We start from the raw sequence: 22,528 nt of genomic DNA, 5'->3' as shown, positions 1-22,528 counted from the left end.
TGGCAGCAGCATAGGCAGGAGAAAGGTCTGTGGGTGTCCAGAGGTGAAGATCACTTGCAGTTGTTTTTCTTGCAGACAGTGAGTGCGTAGAGAGCCGACTAGCTGTACTGTTCGCGGGTCGGAGGACCAAGGTTACTGGTGCTGGTCGCGGTCGGGTGCAGTCAGGCTTGCCTTGGCTGCGCCCGCTCCGTGCGTCTGCTGCATGGCTGCGCAGCAGCTGCCATTAAGTAGGGGTCGGGGGAGGGCGAGACAGTTGGGAGGCGGGAGCGGATGGACCACAGGGGAAGTAGCGGCGGGAAAACGGCAGAAGGAGATTCTTTCCTACCTTTTTCTCCCTTCCAGCATGACTCTTAGCATGCAAAATAAAAGATGGTTAATTTACCCAATTGATATACATCACGCCACACTTTCTACTCACGGTGTTCTCAACTATGGTGTTCTTTTGGGATAAAGGCTCTATACACTCACAAGCATCCTAGAGATTTCTGGTCTGTTGTTGAATAATCTATTTTCCCTAGTCTTTCGCAATATCATACCATATTTTATCATTATTATTCATTTTGAATATTTTCAGATTTCAGACCAGGTTTGAGACCGGATGTGAGCTCCCTTTAGTGTTTTGCTCAAGTTTAAAATGGGTGGCAGTTGCCACCATATAGAGTACAGACAGCGATCTGATGAAGGTTGCACTATTTTCATCATGTGTTCTTTAATTTCCGAAACGCGCGTCGGTGCAATTCTGTCCACATATATTCTTTTTCATAAATAAGAGCAAGTACATAAAAAGCTCTCAATCTGTATGATACTTAACTCAGAATTCCAATGAAAAAAATGGAACAACTGTTACCTTATTGTGATATAACTGTTTTTATTGTTTGATGTGTATGTCTTCGTAGAATATGATTGGGTGTGAGTGTTATTTGAAACACACTATGTTGTATTGTTTTTCGTTCTTTTTCTTTTATGGGTGTTTTGAACTTGTTTTTGCGCTCACAATATTTATGTACATATTGTCAAAAAATCATTTCTATTGTGTCAGTATATCTATAGATGATAAATAAATTATAAACCAAACTGGTCTGATCTATGGCTCTTAAACACTATAAGCTAGGTGTTTTTGCTTTGATTTAATCGAAGAAGCTAGCGTTTGGTTTTCTTGTCCTTAATTGTGTCTCAGGGACACTCTTGTTTTTTGTGCAGCATGAAATATGCCACCCTAAGGGACCCAAACAGAAATTACATGCAGCCTGCCACTGCAGGATGCGTGAAAAGGGTGCAAGCCCTTGTGAAAGCACGACACGGCACACTCCCTATGTTCCACGCGAAAGTACACTGCATGTCACCCCTACACAGCCCTTATAGCCCTATGGCAGGGTGCACTGTAGTACATGTGAGAACATACCTGCATGAGTAGACAAGCCCCTATTGCTAAGGCATTTCAAGTGATCATTCAGCCATCTTTGAGATATGTAATGGACACTGGTCATTAAGAGTTACCTAGCTACATAATGGCTGTACTGAAAATAATGGTGTTCGGTATCAAACACCTTGTCTTAATAAATCCTTACTGATGCCAGCAGTGGATTTATTATGACATGCATGTGGTGAAGTGCCCCCTGAAAACCTACCAGTCTCTTAGGGTTCTGGCTGACTGGTATCTACCAACCAGCCTGCCACCACAGACAGGTTTCTGCCCCCTGCAGGTGAGAGCCAGCGCTCTCAGAGGTCAGAAACAATTCCTGCTCTGGCAGAAGGTGTTTACACCTACTCCAGCAGGATGGCTAGTGATTCAGCATATCAAGACTAGGGGCCTCCAAGCCCCTGCTTCCTTTCATATGCAACCCTGGCTTCCCCAGACCTGGGAATGCAACTCCCTGCCCTGAGGACCATTTGGCACAAGGACAGGGGGGAAATTAGCTATGCAGTAGGCGTGTTGCACCACCAGGCTAGGCGCACAACTAAGGTGGGCTACCTGATGCGCTCCACAAAAGGTTTTCGCCATCTTGCTTTTGGTGGAATTAGCAACTCTGGGACAGGGTTATGCCCACTCCCCAAGGAATTGGTCACATAGGGGGTGTGGTGACCCTAGATGTTAGTAGCCCATTAGCTCCTACCTTACACTCCTCTTAACGCCCCTAAATTCAGTATTTAGGTGGCCCCATGACCAGGAACTTAGATTTAACTGATTAAAGAAAAAGAAGAAGAAGAAAAACAAAGAGCCGAAAACGCAAGAACTGTGGACCAGCACCGAAACTGGCGGCAAACCCTGCCTCCTGCTGCTGTCCCGACAGTTGCAAAGACAGTTGCTTGGAGGACTGCCAGCACTTCACCAACCAGCCAGCATCTTGAAGTGGAGGAGCCATTTCCCTGAAGGCACGCAAAGGTCATGTTCGCCGATCTGCTTATCACCGGGTCTACCCACATGGCAGCAGGCCAGGAGAAAGTTCCTAAAGGCCAATCCCATCTCTCCAGTGAGTTTTGAGAAGCTAGGTCCTTCAAGAGCCCTCCAGCACCAATACCCGAGGTAGCAGAGCTCTATTAGCAGCCAAGGCTTGTTTAGTGTCCAGCCCGGACACCAACACTGCCAAGTCAGACCTACCAACGAGGGACGTCAGCATCGCAGAAGCCAGCACTGAGAGTGGCCCAGCTTTCGTGTTTTTCCCCCCCATCTCCAAGTCGACCTGAAAAGCGAGACCCTCCAATGCAAGCAACCTGCCGGCCAAAACACCTCTGCACCCAAGCCCCACAGTCCGAGTCTACCAACAGTTCACCCTTGCCCCAGAGGCTCTCAAGAACCAAGCCCCTCTTTGGGTTCCAACGGAGTTGTCCCCAGGTCCCCACTTGCAGCTTTTTTTTCTTACAGGTAATTTTCCCCATTGACTTTAACAGTAGTGTTTGAGGCTACTCTTGCCACCACCACCTCTGCAGCCGAACACACAAGGGCAGGTAAACCAAAACTGCTGATGGTTCTAAGGAACTTTGCCCCTACTTACCCAAGTCCAGAAGAACAATCCTGTAAGTGGATTCCAAGTATACCTATGCAGTGCATGTTTCTCGACACATTACTGCTTTTGAAGCTCATGTCTGAAATCTGAACGCTGAAAAATTGCTAACTCAATAAGTAGTTATCTCATCCCGAAGATCTTTGTGTCTAAATATAAAATATATGTTATTTTTCTAAATTAGTCTTGCATTTCTTCATTAAGTGCGTCTCATTTATTGACTCAGTGTGTATAACAAATGGTCAACACTCGCCTCTTAAAAAGCCTAAAGCTGCTCGACCACACTACCACAAAATAGAGAACTCTGGGATTGTTAAAGCAAGCCCCTGTAAACCGATAAGGGTTGCCTGGACTCTGTGAACAGTATAGTTCTTTTTGGTCCACTTTATAGAGAGACAGCTGCCTACAATCATTTAGGCAGATAAAACTGTCTACTTGGGCCTCTTATGCGACCGTAAATAAGCAGCTATAAGCGCTCTGTGCTATGATTGTTGTTTCTCCTTAGACCAATTATGGGATTATGTTCCCCATGTACTGAGCATGCCCTAGTGTGCCCATTATACTCAATTTGCCATCCAAGCCATAGTCAGCCTGCTTCCCCAATACAAACCAAACCATTTCTGTACCCTTGTCCTAATACAGAAGCAAGGACATGATGCGCTCCTCTTCTCCCCATATTACAGTCCTGTTATGATACGTATGTTTCCCCAAAATGCTTGCCAAGCCCTGAAGAGGAATCCAAATCGTGCACAGCAGGTCATCCACTAATGTGTTAAATATCAACGATTTCTCAATTAACTGTTTCAAGAACCTTGGCTTTGCTTTCGACACGTGTCTGTATTAATAATTAATAACAGATTCTCTAGAAAAGAAAGGGACTAGGTAGAACATGAGCATTATGCAGTCTGTGTGCATACTGAAGTTGATCAAGGTCGTCTACATTGCGATCAACGCTGGCCACTGCATCACAGATTCCATACCACCCATTTTCTTGGTGATAAACAACTTGCACAATAACGATTAGGCTCCTCAGCCTTGAAAAAGCCTCGGGCTAGAACAGCCAAATAACTGTGAAATACTTCAACTTCAGGGACCTTTCTCAATCATTGTTTTCTTCAAGAGCAGCTGCTGTTGATGATTAATAAATATGCAAAGATCTGAAACACAATTACAGAATCATTGGCAATTTTAATGGAAGGGAAGCTCCACTAAATTTTTGAAGATTTACATTCCTCGTTGGTATAGAATGGATCTCGGACCATGCCAGCCAAACTGTGGTGTTCTAGTTCCCTATATACCAACTATGCCCATTATATATTCCTGCAACCACATATGCCAGCAATCAGATGTGCTTGTTACCCCTATCAACTAGTCATGCCATGATGTCTGTTTCCCCCATGCAAGCCATAACAGTGTGTCTGTTCCTTCGTGTGCCAGCTATGCCAGTCACATCTCCTTCTCTGCTTATATGCCAATTACACATCGAGGTATACCTGTTCCTAATGTGCTAGCCATGATGTTTCCATGTAATACCCATAAGCCAGTCATATCATGATGAACCCGTTTCCCCAATACACTGCCTATGCCTTGATAGGACACTCTTCTGCCCCATTCCAGGCATATTGTAAGTTAACAAACTTCCTTCTTCTAGATTTTACAATTAATAAGCACCAAATGCAACGGACAGAGAGGACTTTAGATGGAACTGTAAAGGTACATAAAGCCGAACTGAGGGAGGACAACTGAGTACATTCAAGCCTCAAGAGCTTTCTAATGCAAAATGCAAGAGAATGATGGATGGGCAGAGGAAAGAGGCAAAGAAGGGCTAGGAGGTCTGGCTGGTCTTTGATGTTTTAGAAGTAGCTTTACAGTAAAAAGTTGTTTTGAATGCTGACAGCTTATGTTGCAATACCAAACCCTGGCAGGTACCTTAAGTGGTCCATAGTCAACCTCTGCATTTTGACCACCTCATTGCTGCAGGTTCGATCGTAGAATGGGTTGCTCCTTTCGGAGAAATAGTCCAGAACTGTGACATTGTTCAGAATGGGAATCCAGGAACTGTCCACCCATGAAATCCCCAACAGGTTATCTTGAAGGGAAGAAGAAACAAGCAGAATTAAAAAAGCATTGAAAATGCAATATGTCTCGCATTTGTTGGAGTTGGAGCTATTGGCATTATAAATGGCAATTTTTTTTTTCGTTTGCAATAGATCGCCTTAAAAAAATAAAGAACTCAGTTGTGTTTTTTTATATAGTACACCTGCAATAGTGCTGTAGCGCTGGGAGTGAAAACGGCAGTTCCGCCTCTACTTTAACCCCTTCTGTACTCATGATGGAATGGTTCAGTCATGAGCACAAGTGAAAGTGTGCTCATGATGGAACCATTCCATCATGAGCACGCTTGCAAAAACTATAACTTAGTTTCAGTTTCACCGTTTCTGTGCTCGTGGGGCTATCTCAGCCCCCCCCCCCCCCCCTCCCCGAACAACGAAACACATGAGAGAGGTATCGTTGGAAAGAGGAGAATCTCCCCTTTCCAATAGTACCCTTCACTAGTGGATCCCTGCTTGGGGATCCAACCACTAGCCACCAGGGAGGGGCGAGCAACTACTTCTAGCTGCTTATCGTTTGAATTACAGATGTTCCTCTCTCTTATTAATGAGATGTATGATACACTTTGTGAGTGCAAAAGTCTTAAGTCTCCCAGCTACTTGAACTCAGGATCACAAGTCACAGAATGTAGAATAAAAACCCAACCCTATGGAAACCTGGAAGCCCCGTGATTCAACAGAGCTTAAGGCAGACATACACCAAACTGTTGATACTGAACATGAAAGTGAAATGCCGAAGCAGATCATAGCGTAACACAAACCTTGCAGAATCCTCATTCAGAACGTATGCACTACAAAGCCAGTGGAAAGTGCTCCAGTCTTAGACCGACACCCATAGAGTTCAGAAAGCTCAAGCCCAAACTATACTCTTTATGGTGTTCCAGAAGAGCACATGGGCATCTGCAACCTTGCAACTTGGAATCAAATGCTGAAGCAGCCCCAGGGAGGCATGGAGAGGTATGTCTGTTCTTGCTTATGTTCCCTTGATAGAGTTGCAGTTCTGTCTGGACTGACTTTTCAGGACCGGGCCGAGATGATTTATACATAACTGACCCCTTCTTTAATGACTCCGAGGAGTCAAACAACAAGGGAATAGAATGCACACCAGAAGCACTCTGATGGAATGGAATGCTGCCAGAGGAATGCTGGCTAATGGCATGTACCCAGTGGAATTCCAGAGGAATGGAATGCTACAAAGTGGAAATGTAAGTGGTTAATATTGATCCCAGTAAACTGCCGTTCGTTTTATTGGTCTCATGATTGTAGCACATAAAAATGTTCAAATATTTCAATATATTAGCGGTTCATCCAGTCTATATGCTATCTGCTACCTTAAGGACATGTTATTACACTTTGTATGGAACATGTTAGGCAGTATTTCGTCATATCATCTTAATGTTGTGGGTTTTCAATTTTGAAAGCACTATCTAGTGGGATTAAGCCAGGATGGGAGAGGTATACACTTCACAGTAGTTATTTAGGTAAAAAAACAATCATAAGGGCTGTGAGCACCACCCTATGAAGCTATGCATGCATACTGCGAAATTGACAGGTAAGATGGCTTTGGTGGTTCTCTGTTTTTATGCAGATTCACATATTTTGCACCCATTCTTCATTGTGTCTACTGGTGTGTTGTGAAGTTAGATACAGTCATGTTTACTATACACATTCTAAACCACTACAAAGATAGCTTCCCTCCAGATAGATTCTTGTCACCAACCAACACGTTCAGCTTAACTTGTCCAGTATATTGTCACAAATAATGCTGGTTTAAGTTAATTAAAATTGGAATATTTCTTGAAGTTAAAATCCGATGAAAGATTACCCGGTACCAGCTAACAGAGCCCTGGCATCACAAAATGGATGCTGCCAGCCACAGACACGAGTCTGCCCTCCTGCTGCTGGATGAAACTCAATAGGTTTCCTGTCACAGGGAGGTGTCCCAGACAGGCTTTAGTATATTAGGGCTGGGTGGGTGCACTCCAAAAGTGCTTTGAAGTCAGCACAGGGGGCAAATTTGGTGTCCCTGTGCATAGTCCAGCTCAAACCGGTTACAAGGGCTACCAGCCCCTGCTCTGGCGCGAAACTGAGCAAAGGAAATGGGTGTAGCCACCCCTCTTTCCTGACCCTCCCATAGGTGGGTTCCTAGAGTTTGTCCCACCCCTTCTTTGGGTATAAGAAAGGGACCCCTGGCTACAGTACTTTAGTTTACACCTGGACGAAACTCGGATACTGAATCCTGGAACTTCGATGATCTACATTGAACTAGATGACTGAAGAATCTCCCTTGGAGTAAAGGAGTTACTCCCCTGCAAGGCAGGCACCAAAGACGCATCTGTCCGGTTTGCATCCCTGAAGCTCCTGCCGGACTCCGAAGAATTTTGCAACACAGGAGGTGGGTTTCCGTGGTCTCTTGGTCGATTCGTGCACTCAGCAATTTTGAGGCCTGTATCCCACGTGGAAGACCGTGCAACCCGAACCCCTGGACACTGCGACCATTTGCATAAGCATTAGCTTTCCAACGACTCCTACAGCTGAGCTTTGGGTTACTTGTAGCCCTGACCCCGAGCAGCATTTGCACCGAAGATTGCACGAGTGTTCCGTGAGCTGGCCCTTTGTGTTTTCTCTCGAGGTCTCTTCGTGATCCCTAGTCCGTCGACTGGTGCGTCCCTGTGAAGGCCAACTTTAATTGGGCTTACCCGGTTGCTCCAGACGTGCCCTGACTCTATATCGCTTGGGGAGTCCCCAGGACCTTGCTGCTCCGCACCGAAGCATCTTTTCTCTTCCTGCGTGGGTTGCTGTTGCCAAGGCTTGTTGGGTCCAATCCAGGCACCGACAATGCAGCACTCGACATCCTTTGTGAGACAGCTCGAATCCAGCTCCTGGTCGTCGTCGAAGCCGCCTGGTCCTCGTGGCTGCAGAGTAAAGCTTCACTTCTTCACACCTGAAACACCCGACATCGGTGGGCATTAGTCTATCGTGCCCCTGGTCACACGCAAGTGACCCAGACTCTGTCCCCTCTGCTGTCAGGTTCTTCTGATCTTCGATCCAGGCTTGGATCACACCGGACACTATTCTCCTTCCCGGCAGCAGCACTTTGCAGCAGATCGCCATTGAAATCAACGACTATTCCCGACACCATTTGACACCTATGCACCCGGCTTCACTGGGTGAGGTAACTCGAGTACTTTAGTGCTGGCCCTAGAACCCCCTAAGTCTAAAGGGTTTGCTCAAAGTCCTCTCCTAAGTGTCCTTAACTTCTAAAATTCCAACCCCGACTTCCCCACAGACTAGTACGGGGCTCGCGGCTGTGTTCGCACACTGCACACGTCCCCTGTGGGTCTCCTGTGTCACTACCTTGGGTGGTTCCTTGGGGTCCCAGCGATTCTACGTGCTCTAGGCACTGTATCTAGTCAAGTTGTGGTTCTTATACCACTTTCTTAATATATGATTTGGTCCGCCCCTAGGGCCCATTGTATATTGTGCTATTTACTGTTGTTTTAGAACTGTAGTATTGTGTATCCTGGACTCTAATCTCATAAAGAGATTAGTAGAGAGTGTTTAGAAATAAATACACATTTTATATATACCTTGTGTGGTTCTCAAGGTGCCCACTATAACTAGTGGACAGCATATGCCAGGCCAACTTCTCACATACTCCCTCTTACGGAGAGAAGTGTCAAACAATTTGTCGTGCCCCACTGCTACTTCTATTTTCCACCCGTAACGGGAACAGTACTTACTTTTAAAAGAGCTCAGCATGCATATGATTTAAATAAATTCAGTTGAAATATGTCCTTCCTAACTCAAACATCTCTATTTTCAGTCTTCTAACACTGCAATATGCTTCAGTTCACAAATATACATTTTAAAACAAAAACAAGTCGGAGAAATTTTGCAAAAGTCACTCTTTCAATCCACGCTAAAGGAAACATTTGCATTAAAATTTTCAAAATAGTTTCAGTAAATAAATGGGTGTTTCTTTGCAAAAAAAAAAAATGGAAACTAAGACTTCCCATTAAGTTACCAGGTCTAATGACTGTCTAAGGGGTTATCCCCAAAAATGCCCAGTGGCCATGAAGATTCTCTTAAAATTTAGGGCAAAATTATTACTTTGGAAAATTACAGGAGAAAAGAGATCAGTTTCGTAAGGTCAACAGAAAGACTATAAAATCAAATTAACCTGTCTGCAAGATGTGCTAAATCATGGACTGTCCGGTTATTACTCCTTATTCTATTGTTAATCGAAGCACATTAATTTATGGAGCTATTATACTCTGGAATAGTCTTCAGAGGGGCGTTTTTGGACAACTGGGAGAAACCTTGATACAAAAAAGTCCCTAGCTCTTCCCTTTAACCTGTGTTGTATATCGTACAGCAGGTTAGAGTTAGGAGCAGGATCTCAGACAGTGATTCCTTTTGACAGTTACAAGGCAGTTATGTTGCCTCGGCTGGCCTTTGTTTCTCTGTACTCTCGCCAACACAATACACAGATTTTGACAGGCCCTCTCAAAAACCAGTATTTCAGACCAATATGCCGTCTGTCACACGAATGTGATTTGCGCCTCACGTTAATGGTTCCAACTGTGCCTTCGGGTCTAGGACAGAAACACAATGATCCTAAGAACCGTAGCAAAAGTGCTACGTATGTCCGCTTTACACAGTCCAGTTGGGTGTCTCTGTTTATACGTTATGGAGTTGAGCACAGCGTTGGCCCATTCCCTGACTGCCCTGTCAAGAGCATGCCGAGCCTCTAGGCCCAAGCCGGGGACTTTCCTGCCACACCTCCCCCGGGAGTAAAAGAGAAAATTCGGTAGCAACCGACACCTCTGTCCCCTAGACACCGGGTACCTGAGGGGCCTCTCTTGAGGTGAATCTCCTCCTCCGGGACGCGCAGGTCCGCCCGCCCGTTCATCTTCGGCCAGCCTGGGTGGGAGGAGAGGCTCCTCGCAGACGTAACACACTGATCCCAGCTCAGAAGGCGACTAGTCAGCCCCGCGGTACTTTCGTTTTCAGAGCCTGGCTGAGTCCAGAGCAGGGGGCGGAGAGAACGCAAGGGGCGCTGGGGGTTGTAGTTCTTTGGCTCAACAGTGAGCTATGGGCGGGGGCCAGACGTCATTTAGCAAATCTGGACCCGGCTCCCGAATGGACTCAGATGTGAACTAGATTTTTTTTTCTGTAGCCTGTTTGTTAAAAACTTTTTCTTTTTAAAATTGTTTCTGACTTTCCGGTAGAGTTGCCACCTTTCTTAGAAAAACATATCGGCCATTTGTCTATGTTTTGCCTTTTTGGGACAGCCAGCAGCCGGTTGGTGAAAACTAATTTGTGTATAATTGTTAGTATTCCTTTGTAACGTGGCAATTATTCTGTTTTCTCTAACAATCACTCTGAAGCAATTTAGGACGCTCTCGAATTTTTTGTTTAACTTATTAAATTGAGTATTTGCTGTATTAGGTTTAGATTTCAGAAGGAAAAATACTGAATTTTACAGATTTTCCCAATAATTTTACAGCCTGGACATAAAAATACAAGCTGAGCTCGTCCAATGGAAACGGCCAGGTGGCAACCCTACTTCCATGTCAGCAGGAGAGGCAGTTGTTGCGGAAGACCTATCTATATTGTCCTCTCATTTGCAGACTTCAAATTTATTTTAAATGTCTCTCTTTACAAATTAATAATTACAACATCTCATTGTACCATCCTGCTTTTATTTTGATTATGTTAATAATGATTCCTTGTTTTTTTGTGTCCTCTCTTTCAAGCAGTTCGGCTGTTTAATAATTGCTATAAGAAGCAATGAAAAGGCAGAATGAACATGAGGGGAAGTGCAGATGCTGCATTCTAGAAAAAGTGACATGAAGGGTTTTGTCGTGCGCAAACCAGTCTTCTCATAACCGTATCAAGGGCACGCCAATGGCTCTGACCGGGAGCAGTGTAGTCCTCATCTGGACTTTGGTGCTCCCCGAATGGACCCTCCTCTAATTTTATAGATCCCAAACCCAGAATCGGAACTGTAACATTCTCAGTAAGGATGACAGACACGGGTTAAGATTTAAGGAGTTTTATATAAAGTATTGTGAAGCAGAATACATGAAGTATCTCACAAGCATGATCTGCAATAAAGAGTACAATTCACAAGAGCAGAGAACTTGGTACATTTCATTGTAAATTCCAGCATAGATTTGCCTTACAAAGTAAGAATGGGGTACTCTAGTTACATAGAAAAAGTACATCCTTTATAGGACTTTGGACAAAGCATTTTATACATTGCTAAGCATTTATATGGGTCTCAGGATATACACCAATAAGAAACAAGCAAGCAGAAACATTTTATTACAGAATACATTCAATGATTCTCTCATAATCCTACTATATTGAATTCAATCACTCTCTCAGTTTATTCAAGCACATGGCACATTGTATGGTCTCAGCTTGGGGGAGAGTGTCACGAGAGCTGCGGAAGTCTTGTGAGCTGTGTGAGCCGCGAGCCATGAGCGATCAGAGCAGAGGTGAGCTGTGGGAGAGGACGCATGGTTTTGATCAGCCTTGCAGCAAATCCCAGCTACCCCCAGCAACCCAGCGACCCCACCAACTACAGCCGCCGCAGCAATTGAGTAAATCTCCAGCATTGCCCCGTATTGCCTCGTATTTCCTTGGAGTGCCCCCCAGTACTGGAAATACGCGGGAAAGTCATAATTTAACTCTCCATCAACTTCACCAACTCCATGTAATTGCAATTGAGCAATTTGAGCAAATTTACAGCAAGCCCCAGCTTAGTACAGCACAGTGGCTCTGGCAGTGAGAGTGCCAGGAGCTAGAGCTAGCGCTAGTGCCGGTCGGCGGACTAATAAGGGTCAGCAGAGATAGCAGCAACAGCTACAACAGAGGGCAAACACTGGGTATTGAGCACTGCAGCCACTAGTGGCTGACGATAAGTGAGGCCCGGCGAGGCTGTGGAAGCGATCCAACTAGGTTGGACTTAGCTAGCGGCTCACCAGTGTGCCCTGCTCTGGGTGCGCCCAAGGGGAAACAATCCTAAACAACCCAAACAAATCAATAATTCAACAAGGAGCATGAGATCTGGGAAAGTCCGCCAGGCAACAACAGGCAAAAATAAAACCAAAAATAAAAAACTAACAGAACAAGGGCCATTAACAAGTCAAAAAAGAAATGCCCCCAGATGGAAAGAGAGGCTAGTCTCAACTCCGACGTCAGAAACAACATCCCTCAGTCCTGGTAATAACACTGGGATCCAGAAATTCTTCTTTTTAAAGGACCAAATGGCCGCCATCTACTCACCAACTGTAGAGACAGCCTGGCTACCAAGCCCAATAGTGCCAGACACAAGGGTTAATAAAGAACATTTTAATCCAGGAACGACTGACCAACAGGAAAAGTGCACATCTATTACCATTAAAACAAGCCCCCCTTCTATACAGCAACGGTCAAACATCAATAAAGTGCTAAAAGTAAATTTAGCTTTACAGAAATCAGTCATAGAAATCCCAGAAAGTAGGTTAGTAACTGTAACAGCCCAGGTACACCAGATCAATCCCTCAACAAACCAAAATAAAGGAATTGGAAAAGGCGCAAACGAGGACAATAAAAACGAGTGCATGGAAGAAAAAACAAACCAATCAGTTGAACAGGTAGTTCTTCTGGATGATGCCTGGTCAAGCTCATTTTCCCTATCCAATGACACCAACCTGTTACACATTTTGGAAACCAATACACAAACACAGGAAACACCACATGAAGTAATACAAGGGAATACCTCATCACCGGTTATTGGGAAGGGAAGAGCACTGGGTGGAGCAGGAATGGTGGTATCTACCCATCAAACCCGACCCACAGAATCGACCAACAGGAGAACGCGCAGGAAGAAGGAAGTTTTTCAACAAAAATAAATCAGTTAAACTTGTCATCTCCAATAACAATTTCATCTGTTAGCAGGATTGATCATGGGTGTGGGGCATAAGGAAAATCCCTTGAAGACTTTCAAACTGCATCGTGGAGTAAAACTCTGCTAAGCACACTGGAACAAGCAATTAGGGTTTTGAACTTTCAATCAGATAAAATGAAAGTCCAGATAGACCTTATAAACTTAATTGCCGGTCACATTTTAGGCATACACACCAAGCTGGACCTAATTACGTCCCTTCTAACTCGTAAGGGAAACCAGGAGCCACAAACAAGTAATCTCTAACAGCAGTTCAACTGCGGCTGTGGCAAAATAATTGCTAAATTGGTAAACCTGCCCGAAATATTAATGGATATCTTAGGGGCAGTTCAATCAACAATTAAGACTAAACAAACAAGGGGAGCCCAAAAGGGCACAGAGAAAAAGGAGCCATCTAAAGACAACACAATCAAAGGGACATGCATTAATGATAAGGGAGAAGCGGAGCAAGTGGAAACAGAGGAACGTCCTGATACAAGGGACCATCAAATCGAAGTTACACAGAGCACCATTGACACCTCGAAAATGGCAAAACCCACAAAAAGGCAAAGAAAACGCACCAGGAAGGGTAGGTCTAAACACAACAATCAACTGATCATAGATTCAGAGAAAATCTTCCCAATTTTCACAAATCAAACCACACAAAGGAAAGAAAATAAATCATTGAAAGAAGTCACATTGGATGCTTCAATAACGGTCTCAGACCAATCAAACCATTCAACGGACTTTAATGGATTTAATACAAAGCAAAATGTTTTGAGCCCTCTTGCCGCCATTAATCAAGAGAAGACGAATTAGGTTCTTCATATAACAACTAACCACCGGTTGACAAAAGAATCTGCACAAATACCTAGACTTGTAAAGAGGCGATTAGAGCAAATCCAACTAACTGAGAAGGGAGAAGGGAAAGAAAAAACATTGCAGGTCCAAGCAAGAATCACACCTAAGAACGACAGAGGTTTAAGTGCAGATAACGGGGTACAAACACCCAGCAGGAAAGAGGAGGGCCAAAAACGAGATAAACCGGGAGGTAGGGAAAAAAAACACCAGGTAATAAGGAGTACGATAACAAAGAACAAAGTACCCAGAATTCAATAAAAGTCATAATTAACAGAAAAGGTAGAATTTTTAGGCTTCCCCTCACCGAACAGCAAATTGGGCCAAAACGGCCATTAACATTTAGAAAATGTGGAAAATTAGAGCAAGATTCAAAGGAAGCAAGCAAGCTGGCTACATCACAGGAAAAGGTCATCAAAGAACAAAGGGGCCAAGAAATCCAAGTCGACAATGAAACTTCAAACACCCGAAATGTTCAAGCAGAAAAAGATGACATTTTGGAAATTGCCACTTGCCCTTATAATAACTCCAGGGAGAACACATCAAAACTGGCATTTGTGCCAGAATATTCCACAAAAGGAGGGCAGGACATATTAAACCGAGGGAACCTGCTAAGGCTGTTCAAAGAAATTCCAGAACTAAAGGGAATATCTTCGCAAGACCTCTTAGCCGTGGAATTTAACCATGCTACAGACACCCCAGACATTGAAGAGTCCTTGACAACCTGGTCCTCAAAGGAACTAGTGGACAGGATATATGCAATGAGATCAAGATTTGAAGTTTGGGGAATTACGCTGATTCCCCATAAACGCCCAAGGTACCCTTACCCCCTCCGAATAAATCACACAAATCAAAAAACGGAATACACAACTGGGAAAAATAAAAAAACATGTCTATGCGGCGCTCGTTCCACCACGCCACCAAGGCCATCCAATGCAATCAAGGTCAAGGTAATAGCGAGTCCATCAACCTTCGAACACCAAACAGGTGATAGCATGGATTGGTCTTGGGTGCCAAAGGCACTAAGTAACAAGCGCACCTAACGAACAGACAAGGTCAATCTCGAAAGACAAAATGCGGGGGCCGCTAGCTCAGGCTAACAGGAGGATTCAATAGAAGGCCTGAGGCATGCCCGTGTCCTTGGGGATGGGAGCCAGGATATGAATAAGATCTGTTCATGGAATGTCCATGGCTTTAAAAACATGGGTCATCACCATGAAACTCTCTCTTTTTTTGAACAACAAGACCTAATATTGCTCCAAGAAACGTGGAACATGAACCCAGTAACATTAGCGGGTTATATAGAACACCACACCCTAGCAGAAAGATTCTCAATCTTTGGTCACCCGAGAGGAGGTTTATCAACATACATATCACAAAAACATGGTTGGCAAACAGAAGAACTAGATGCTGGGGTAAACTGGTTGCAAGTTATAAAACTTACCGGAAAGCTTCATTCTAATAAATTAAACTGGCAATTAATACTGATCAATGTCTATATTCACCCGTCAAAAAAGAATCATAAGGAAACATTTACAATACTAATGAATTTGATTGGTGCGCTGCAAAAATCACATGAACTCTGCCCTTTGATCATCAGGAGGTTTTAATAGTAACCTAATAAAAATCAAACAGAACAAAAGAAAGAGGCAGGAGGACTGGGGATTCCAAATAATAAAGCGAGAGTTAGAAATCCATGGTCTGTCTATCCTGAATGGTAACATATCAGGGGATATGCCAGCGGCCATAACACACTTGAGTGGAAAAATTCGATCTACAATAGACTTCACTATTACCAGCAGCAATCTTGTCCCAAGAATAGTTTAATTCCAAGTTCGTCCACACATAGAAAGCAATCACTTCCCGCATATTACAAACATCAACGTGACCCTCGCTCAGGTTAAAAAAATAAACACGCTTGTACAACATGCAGAAAAGTTTAACCTGCAGAAATTAAAATGGTGAGGATTAGATATGACGACTATACTGGACACACTTAAGGAATATGTGAGTCAAATAGGGCCCCCGACAGAAGAAAATCAAGTACAAAGTTGGGAATATTTGTGCCATGTTCTCATCCAAAAATTTCCAGCCATTAATGGAAACAAAAAAAGAATAGATACCAGGAAGGAGCCATGATTTAACTTCTCTTTACAAGATGAAAAGAGAAGGATCGCAAGAGAGGTACGAATCTAAGCCGTGGCGGCGAAAATGGGTAGGAAAACAGACAAGGGTAAACTGAAGGAATTACGGAATAAATACAAGAAGATGCTGAGGGAAGCGAAAACATCATACAAAGAAATAATCTGGACAAAACTACTGTGGGCAAGTAAATTGTCAAATAGTAGGGAATTCTGGGGCATCATAAATAATCTGACAAAGGGTTCAAAACTGCAACAAGGAGGGGGCGTGGCTAGCTGCCGATCGTAATGGCCGCAGCCTGAGGGAGCTCCGGGGGTGAGGCCGTCTTCCCCGCCATCCGCTCGCTGATCCGTGCCCTGATCCGAGTCCAAAGTCCGAGCCTGTGACCCCGCGACGAAGCGGCGCCCAGCGGTACCACTCCGAAGTCTCCCCATTGTCCGAGAGGCGGCCGGCGCCGCGCCGGTAGTTGCGGCCTATCGCCTCGGCGGAAGCCGGGACCTCGATTGGAGACGCGCGACCCGGGTGTTGCCCACGAGACCCGGGACCGCAGTGACCCGGTCCCTTCAGCCTGGGGGCCGCTCGACTGAAGCCTGCCTGTCGCGGCAGACGCCCTCGCCCCATTCGGACCCCCGGAGCATCGGGGGAGCCGCCGCATCGCTGGGGGGCTGGCGGCTCCGCTACACCTGCAGAAGTCACGACTGGAGGCCTGGATGCCCGGAAACTGATGAAAGAGCCTGAATAATAACCAGCAGCGCCCGGACTGCGCAGTGTGGAGTGCGACTGCCTCCTCCAAGAACCAGGTACGGAGGCGGTGATCGAGTGGACCACGCCAGTGCACGCAGTTGTAGGAGCCCCGGAGTGCTGGTGGGTGTATAGCTGGTGTACCGTCCGGAGAGCGCCCTGCCCCCGCGCCGGAGAGGTGGCGACGACGCCTTGGGCTTAGCGTGGGGTGAAAAGGCGACTGGCTCTGTTCCCTGGGCCGTGGCGAGATCGACCCTCGGTGCCTCCTGTCCCCCGGCTCCGTCATGAGTGGAAAGGGGAGTAGGGCGCAGCAGCAAGGGAAACTAGACAAATATGCGTACACCAAAGACTCTCCCCCGTTGAAGGAGCACCATGCTCGGGCAGAGAAGGCCCCTGACGCAACCGGCCCGCCTAAAGTGACCCTAGAGGATATCATGGCCGCCCTGACTAAAGTGCAAACGACGGTGGGGTCTATTTCCACGGACGTGACGCTCCTCCACGCTGACTTCCAGAAAATGACCGCCAGAGTCACGGAGGTTGAGCAGGTGACCGCTGATCTGGCGAAAGACTCTAACATTCTGCTCCAAAAAGTGTCGCACTTAGAGGCCGAAAACAAACGCATGTTCGAGAGGCTTGAGGACCAGGAAGGACGCTCCCGCCGCAATAACGTACGCATCACGGGCATTCCGGAGAGCGAGGGGAGCCCAGCCATGGATCTCTACGTGGAGCACCTCATAAAATCTGAACTGCAGCCCAGGGGACTCTCGGCCTTCTTCTCGGTGGAGCGGGCACACAGGGTACCCGGGGGTAAGCCTAGGGTCGGAGCCCCCCCCCCGGCCGGTCCTAGCCCGCATTTTTAATTTTCGAGATCGTGATGCCATTCTCCAGGCGGCCGTGTGGCTCCCCCGGTGCGCATACAAAACTCACAAGTGTCCTTCTTTCCGGACTATACGGCGGCTGTGTCGGCGCGACGGAGGAGCTTCCTGGAAGTGAAAAAGAAGCTGAGGGCCCGCGAACTTTCCTACTCCATGTTATTTCCGGCCAGACTGCGAGTGGTAGCGGATGGAAAAACATGGTTTTTCGAATCGCCAGAGGACGCACATGACTGGCTCGAGGGATGGCAGCAGGTGAAACGCTCAGGACGTCCGGACAGGCGACAGCGGCCGCCTGGCGAGGTGGCGGACCCCACTGGCCGGGATGATGCTCTGGAAGCTGCAGCCCGGCTGCAGCACGAGACTTAATCCAGGAACGATAAACTCTGACTCTTGCTTGACCGCTGCAGGGTAAGGGGGATAACTCCTGGCGGGTGAGATGTCGGCGTAATCTTAATATGGCTCGGAACATTTGGACGTTCGACAAGGGGAAGCCTCAGGTCTTCCTCGGACCTTCCGCTCCTTGCACACAAGTTAGGTACTGGGGCATGGGTTCTGAGCACTCTGCTGAGTTGGGGAGGCGGGCAGTTTGGAGTCCGTATGGCAGGGAGGCAGGGAGGGGGTCGGGGGGTAGGGGGGTGTTTTATGGGTTTTCATCAGTATTTGCGGTTCAAGTTGACAGCACTGTTAGCAATGCAGTACACACAGCCACTACAGCGCACATGCGTAGAGTTGCTCGCCATACGCTATTAATTATTCTGGCTCTCACGCATTCTAATGTCATCTGCTGGTAAGGAGGCGCCTGCGCCAAGTTCCTCCACTCCGATACCGCCGCTCTCCCTGCTCACGTGGAACGTGCGTGGATTAGGGGACAAGATTAAGCGTGGCCTGGTCTTGCATAGTATTAAGAGATGCGCGCCAGCGATTGTCCTACTACAAGAAACCCATCTAACTAACATCAGTAGTGGAACGATGGACCGGTGGGGATATAGAATGGTGGCGCACTCAGAATTTACTTCCGGGTCTAGGGGGGTGGGCATTATGGTGCGGAGGCAATACCCCCTAATCATACACAAACAAAAAACGGACAGTTCAGGGAGGTTTGCGGCGATAGCCACCCAATGGGAGGGGCGCCCCCTTAACATAGTCTCCGTTTATATCCCTCCCGCGATGCAAACTACTGCGCTGCCGGCGCTTAGTGAATTTCTTCTTGACCTGCCAGAGGGGGATCTGCTTCTTGGTGGTGATTTTAACGCCGTTGTGCACGAGACCCTTGATAGACACCCTCAGCGGGCGGGTGGGGCGGGAGTGTCCCGTTTCGGAGGCTTTATTGAAGCCCTGGGGCTGTCGGACCTCTGGCGGCTGCATCACCCCACAGCTAAGCAATACACGTATCCCTCAGGGGTGCACAACAGTCTCACTCGGATTGACTATTTCCTGGGCTCCACTAATTGTATTCGCAATATAGCCAGTGTTGAAATTAGACCCCGGGGTATCTCCGACCACTCCCCACTGCTTCTGAAGTATGAATGTTACCACCTCGCACGTCGCCGTATCCCCTCAATTCGCCCCGGCTATCTACAGGTCCCTGCGATCCATAAGGCACTTTTGAAGGCAACAGACCTCTACTTTGCGGAAAATGCCCCTTCTGTTGCATCTCCGACGATCTTGTGGGAGGCATATAAAACGGTCCTCCGGGATCAAGCGCTCAGAATAATAGCAGCGCATAAGCGAGGGACTCTGGCAGAGCTGCAGACGCTCGAGCTGGAGCTGCACTCGGCAGAGGAGGACCAGGCCCGAGACCCCTCACCGGAGTCGGCCTCGGTCTTGCAAACCGCACAGGCCAAATATAGGACGCACCTCACGGAGCACACGAAGCAACAGCTGTTAGCCACGCGGCACAAGATATATGATTTGGGTGATAAGACGGGGAGGCTCCTGGCGTGGCTGGACAGGCGGGAGGGTGGAACCAGGTGGATAGTGCAACTCAGATCGGTGGACGGCCGGATGCTGACGGACCCTAACGCGATAGTGGGCGGCCTTGCGAGTCACTTCCAGCAGGTCTACTCCTCCACCTCTTCAATGACGGAGGAGGAAGCGGGGACGTATGTGCGAGATTTGGCGATGCCCCGGCTATCCCCCGAGGCGGTGAAAGTCTTGGAGGCTGACATCACGGCAGAGGAGGTACAAACGGCCATCGTCGCGCTGCAATCGGGTAAGGTGGTGGGACCAAATGGCATACCGGTCGAGCTCTATGAGCGAACAGCCGGGACGGTTGCCCCTCGTTTGCTTAACATGTTTACAGATAGTCTCCGCGTGGGCATACTCCAGCAGGACCAGCGAACAGCCACCATTGTGGCTATACTGAAACCCGGCAAACCTGCCTCGGAGTGTAACTCCTATCGTCCCATATCACTGCTGAACGCGGAGGCGAAGGTCCTCGCGAAACTCCTAGCGTCCAGGCTGACACCGCATTTGCCGGACATTATACACCCTGACCAATCTAGTTTTATGCCCGGTAGGAGCACGTCCCATAATTTGCGGCGCTTGCACGGAGTTCTGGCCCGAGTGGAGCGATTGAGGGAACCAGCGGTGCTGCTCTCGTTGGATGCACGCATGGCATTTGACATGGTTGAGTGGCCGTTCCTCTTTGCGGTTTTATCGCACTTGGGCTTTGGGCCCAAATTTTGTGCTTGGGTCCGGCTTCTCTATACCAAACCCATGGCCCATGTGACCGCTAACGGGCACATGTCAGAGGATTTTCCCCTGACGCGTGGCACTCGCCAGGGATGCCCCTTGTCGCCCTTGCTCTTCGCCCTGGCGCTGGAGCCCTTGGCGGCGTGGATCCGCTGGGAGCCATGCATACGGGGACTTAAGTGGACGAATGACTGGGAAGACCGCATCTCCCTCTACACGGACGATGTACTGCTCTATCTGTCTTCCCCGAGGCGCTCAATCCTCACTATACTCAACATCTGCAGGATCTTCGGGAGAGCATCCGGCTATACTATCAACTGGTCAAAATCGGTGATGTATGTGCTGCGCGGCCCCTCTCCGCGGCTCCCCGCAGACTGTCCATTTCTGACGGCGACGGGATCGTTCAAGTATCTGGGCATCCACGTCACTACAAACCCTGCGGACTTTCAAAAACTAAATCTGCAACCCCCACTGGACCGGCTAAGGTGCGATGCACGGCACTGGGGGACGCTGCCGCTTACGTTGTTGGGGAAAGCTGCCCTATTTAAAATGATGGCCCTACCCCGATTCGTTTATATACTGGAAAACACACCGTATCGCATACCACCGGAATACTTCCGTGCAATAGCGGCGCAGGTCTCTACCCTCATGTGGGGCAGCAGACCACCGCGTATAGCGCAGTCCAAATTAACTCGTGGATGGTACGACGGAGGGATAGCGCTTCCAGATATTCGACTCTATTACTGGGCAGCGCAGCTGAAAGTGATCAATCATTGGCTCCATGCCCCGCGTACAGACCCAGCGCTCAAAGCGGATAGAGACCAACTGGGAGAGCAAGGGGTGTTGACGCCCCTGTACGATGGTAAGCGGGCTCACACGCTCATCGGCCCCCTTAGACAGACGGTTGCCATTTGGCATGCGGCGCAGGCCAAGTTGGGGTGGCGCGGGGTCTTGACCAAGCTCACACCTCTGTGGGACACAAAACAGCTGGGGAAGCTCGGAAACAGTAGGGGCTTTGATAACTGGGACAATATCGGGATCTCTACGATAGGCGACATGTGGCACAGGGGTGACATCATTACATTTGAACGTCTCCAGCAGCAATATGAGCTGGCGCCCTCCGAGTGGTTCCGCTACACGCAAATCAAGCACGCCTTGCTGGCGAGATTATCGCCGGGTGAGACGGTGCCGGAGGCGTCGCCCTTAGAGGACCGGTTATTAACGGACTATATGCCAAAAAGGCAACCAATACAACAAGGGGAACCCCTGCAAGGTAAATATAGGTAGAGGCTCAGGGGAAAATACTGAATCAATAATAAAGAAAAAGTTCTCTACCTGTTTGTTCCAAAATGTACTCTGTATCATTAGATAAATAGGTTGACACTCAAACTAAGGCTAATCATAACAGAAACACAAGAACAGTTTAAATGCATAAACAAAAATCAGTTAATGAGTGCTTTTATTTTTCACAATGGTCGTTATTCAAACAGTCGTATTCACAACACGTGCTTATTCGTGACTTAATGGAGTAGACATCAGAACATATACAAAAACCATAATTTTAGAAGGTCCCAAACATCATCAACTGCACACAAAATCACAAACTTATACCGGTATCACAACACACCAACATCACACTTCATACTTACAAAAATAAAGAAATGGTCAAAAATGACCCGGAAATGACCGGCTGAACATTAGCCGCAGTAAACAATGTATAAATGAAATCATAAGAAAGCATTCAATACAATATTAAAAGGTCCATGTTGCATCTGAGTGATAGGGGCATGGTTGGACTTCAAAGAAGCGCAGACGCGCGTTTCGGTGAGTGCACCAAACAGTGGGTGCCACCTTCCTCAGGGCAAACAGAATGGAATTAAGGTATACTTTGCTGGGACCTAACAGGAAGATAATAATTAAAATTACATTCCAACGATAAATCAATAAAGAAAAAATAATAACATAATATGTCTCAATGGATATTCTAAGAGCAGGCCATTAGTTATAAGTGTCAGAACAAGGCATGGTAAAGGTAATGTATTAACATAGGGATTTAAAATGCACAGAAAGAAACCTGGACAACCTGATAAAGGAGGTAAGATAAGCCCAAGACAAAAGATTAGAGAAGTATATCTAAGGCGTATATAAACCAGAGGGTAGAAAAAA

At 47.0% G+C, this 22,528-nt stretch overlaps 1 protein-coding gene across 1 annotated transcript in view; it reads right to left on the bottom strand.

Annotated features, from left to right (window-relative positions):
- Positions 1–10,199, bottom strand: part of MED6 (mediator complex subunit 6) — a 98,142-nt gene extending 87,943 nt beyond the window's left edge. Inside the window, exons 1-2 of the mRNA XM_085627124.1 lie at positions 9,965–10,199; positions 4,932–5,091 (exon numbers count right to left, since the gene is read on the bottom strand). Of these exons, the coding sequence (XP_085483250.1) occupies positions 4,932–5,091; positions 9,965–10,028 (224 nt within the window). The 5' untranslated portion in view covers positions 10,029–10,199. The remainder of the gene's footprint in view (positions 1–4,931; positions 5,092–9,964) is intronic.
- Positions 10,200–22,528: the final 12,329 nt, after the last annotated feature.

The sequence above is a fragment of the Triturus cristatus genome, chromosome 9 (genome assembly GCF_964204655.1).
Source record: "Triturus cristatus chromosome 9, aTriCri1.1, whole genome shotgun sequence".
NCBI lineage: Eukaryota > Metazoa > Chordata > Amphibia > Caudata > Salamandridae > Triturus > Triturus cristatus.
This window is presented reverse-complemented; position numbering and strand designations above follow the sequence as displayed.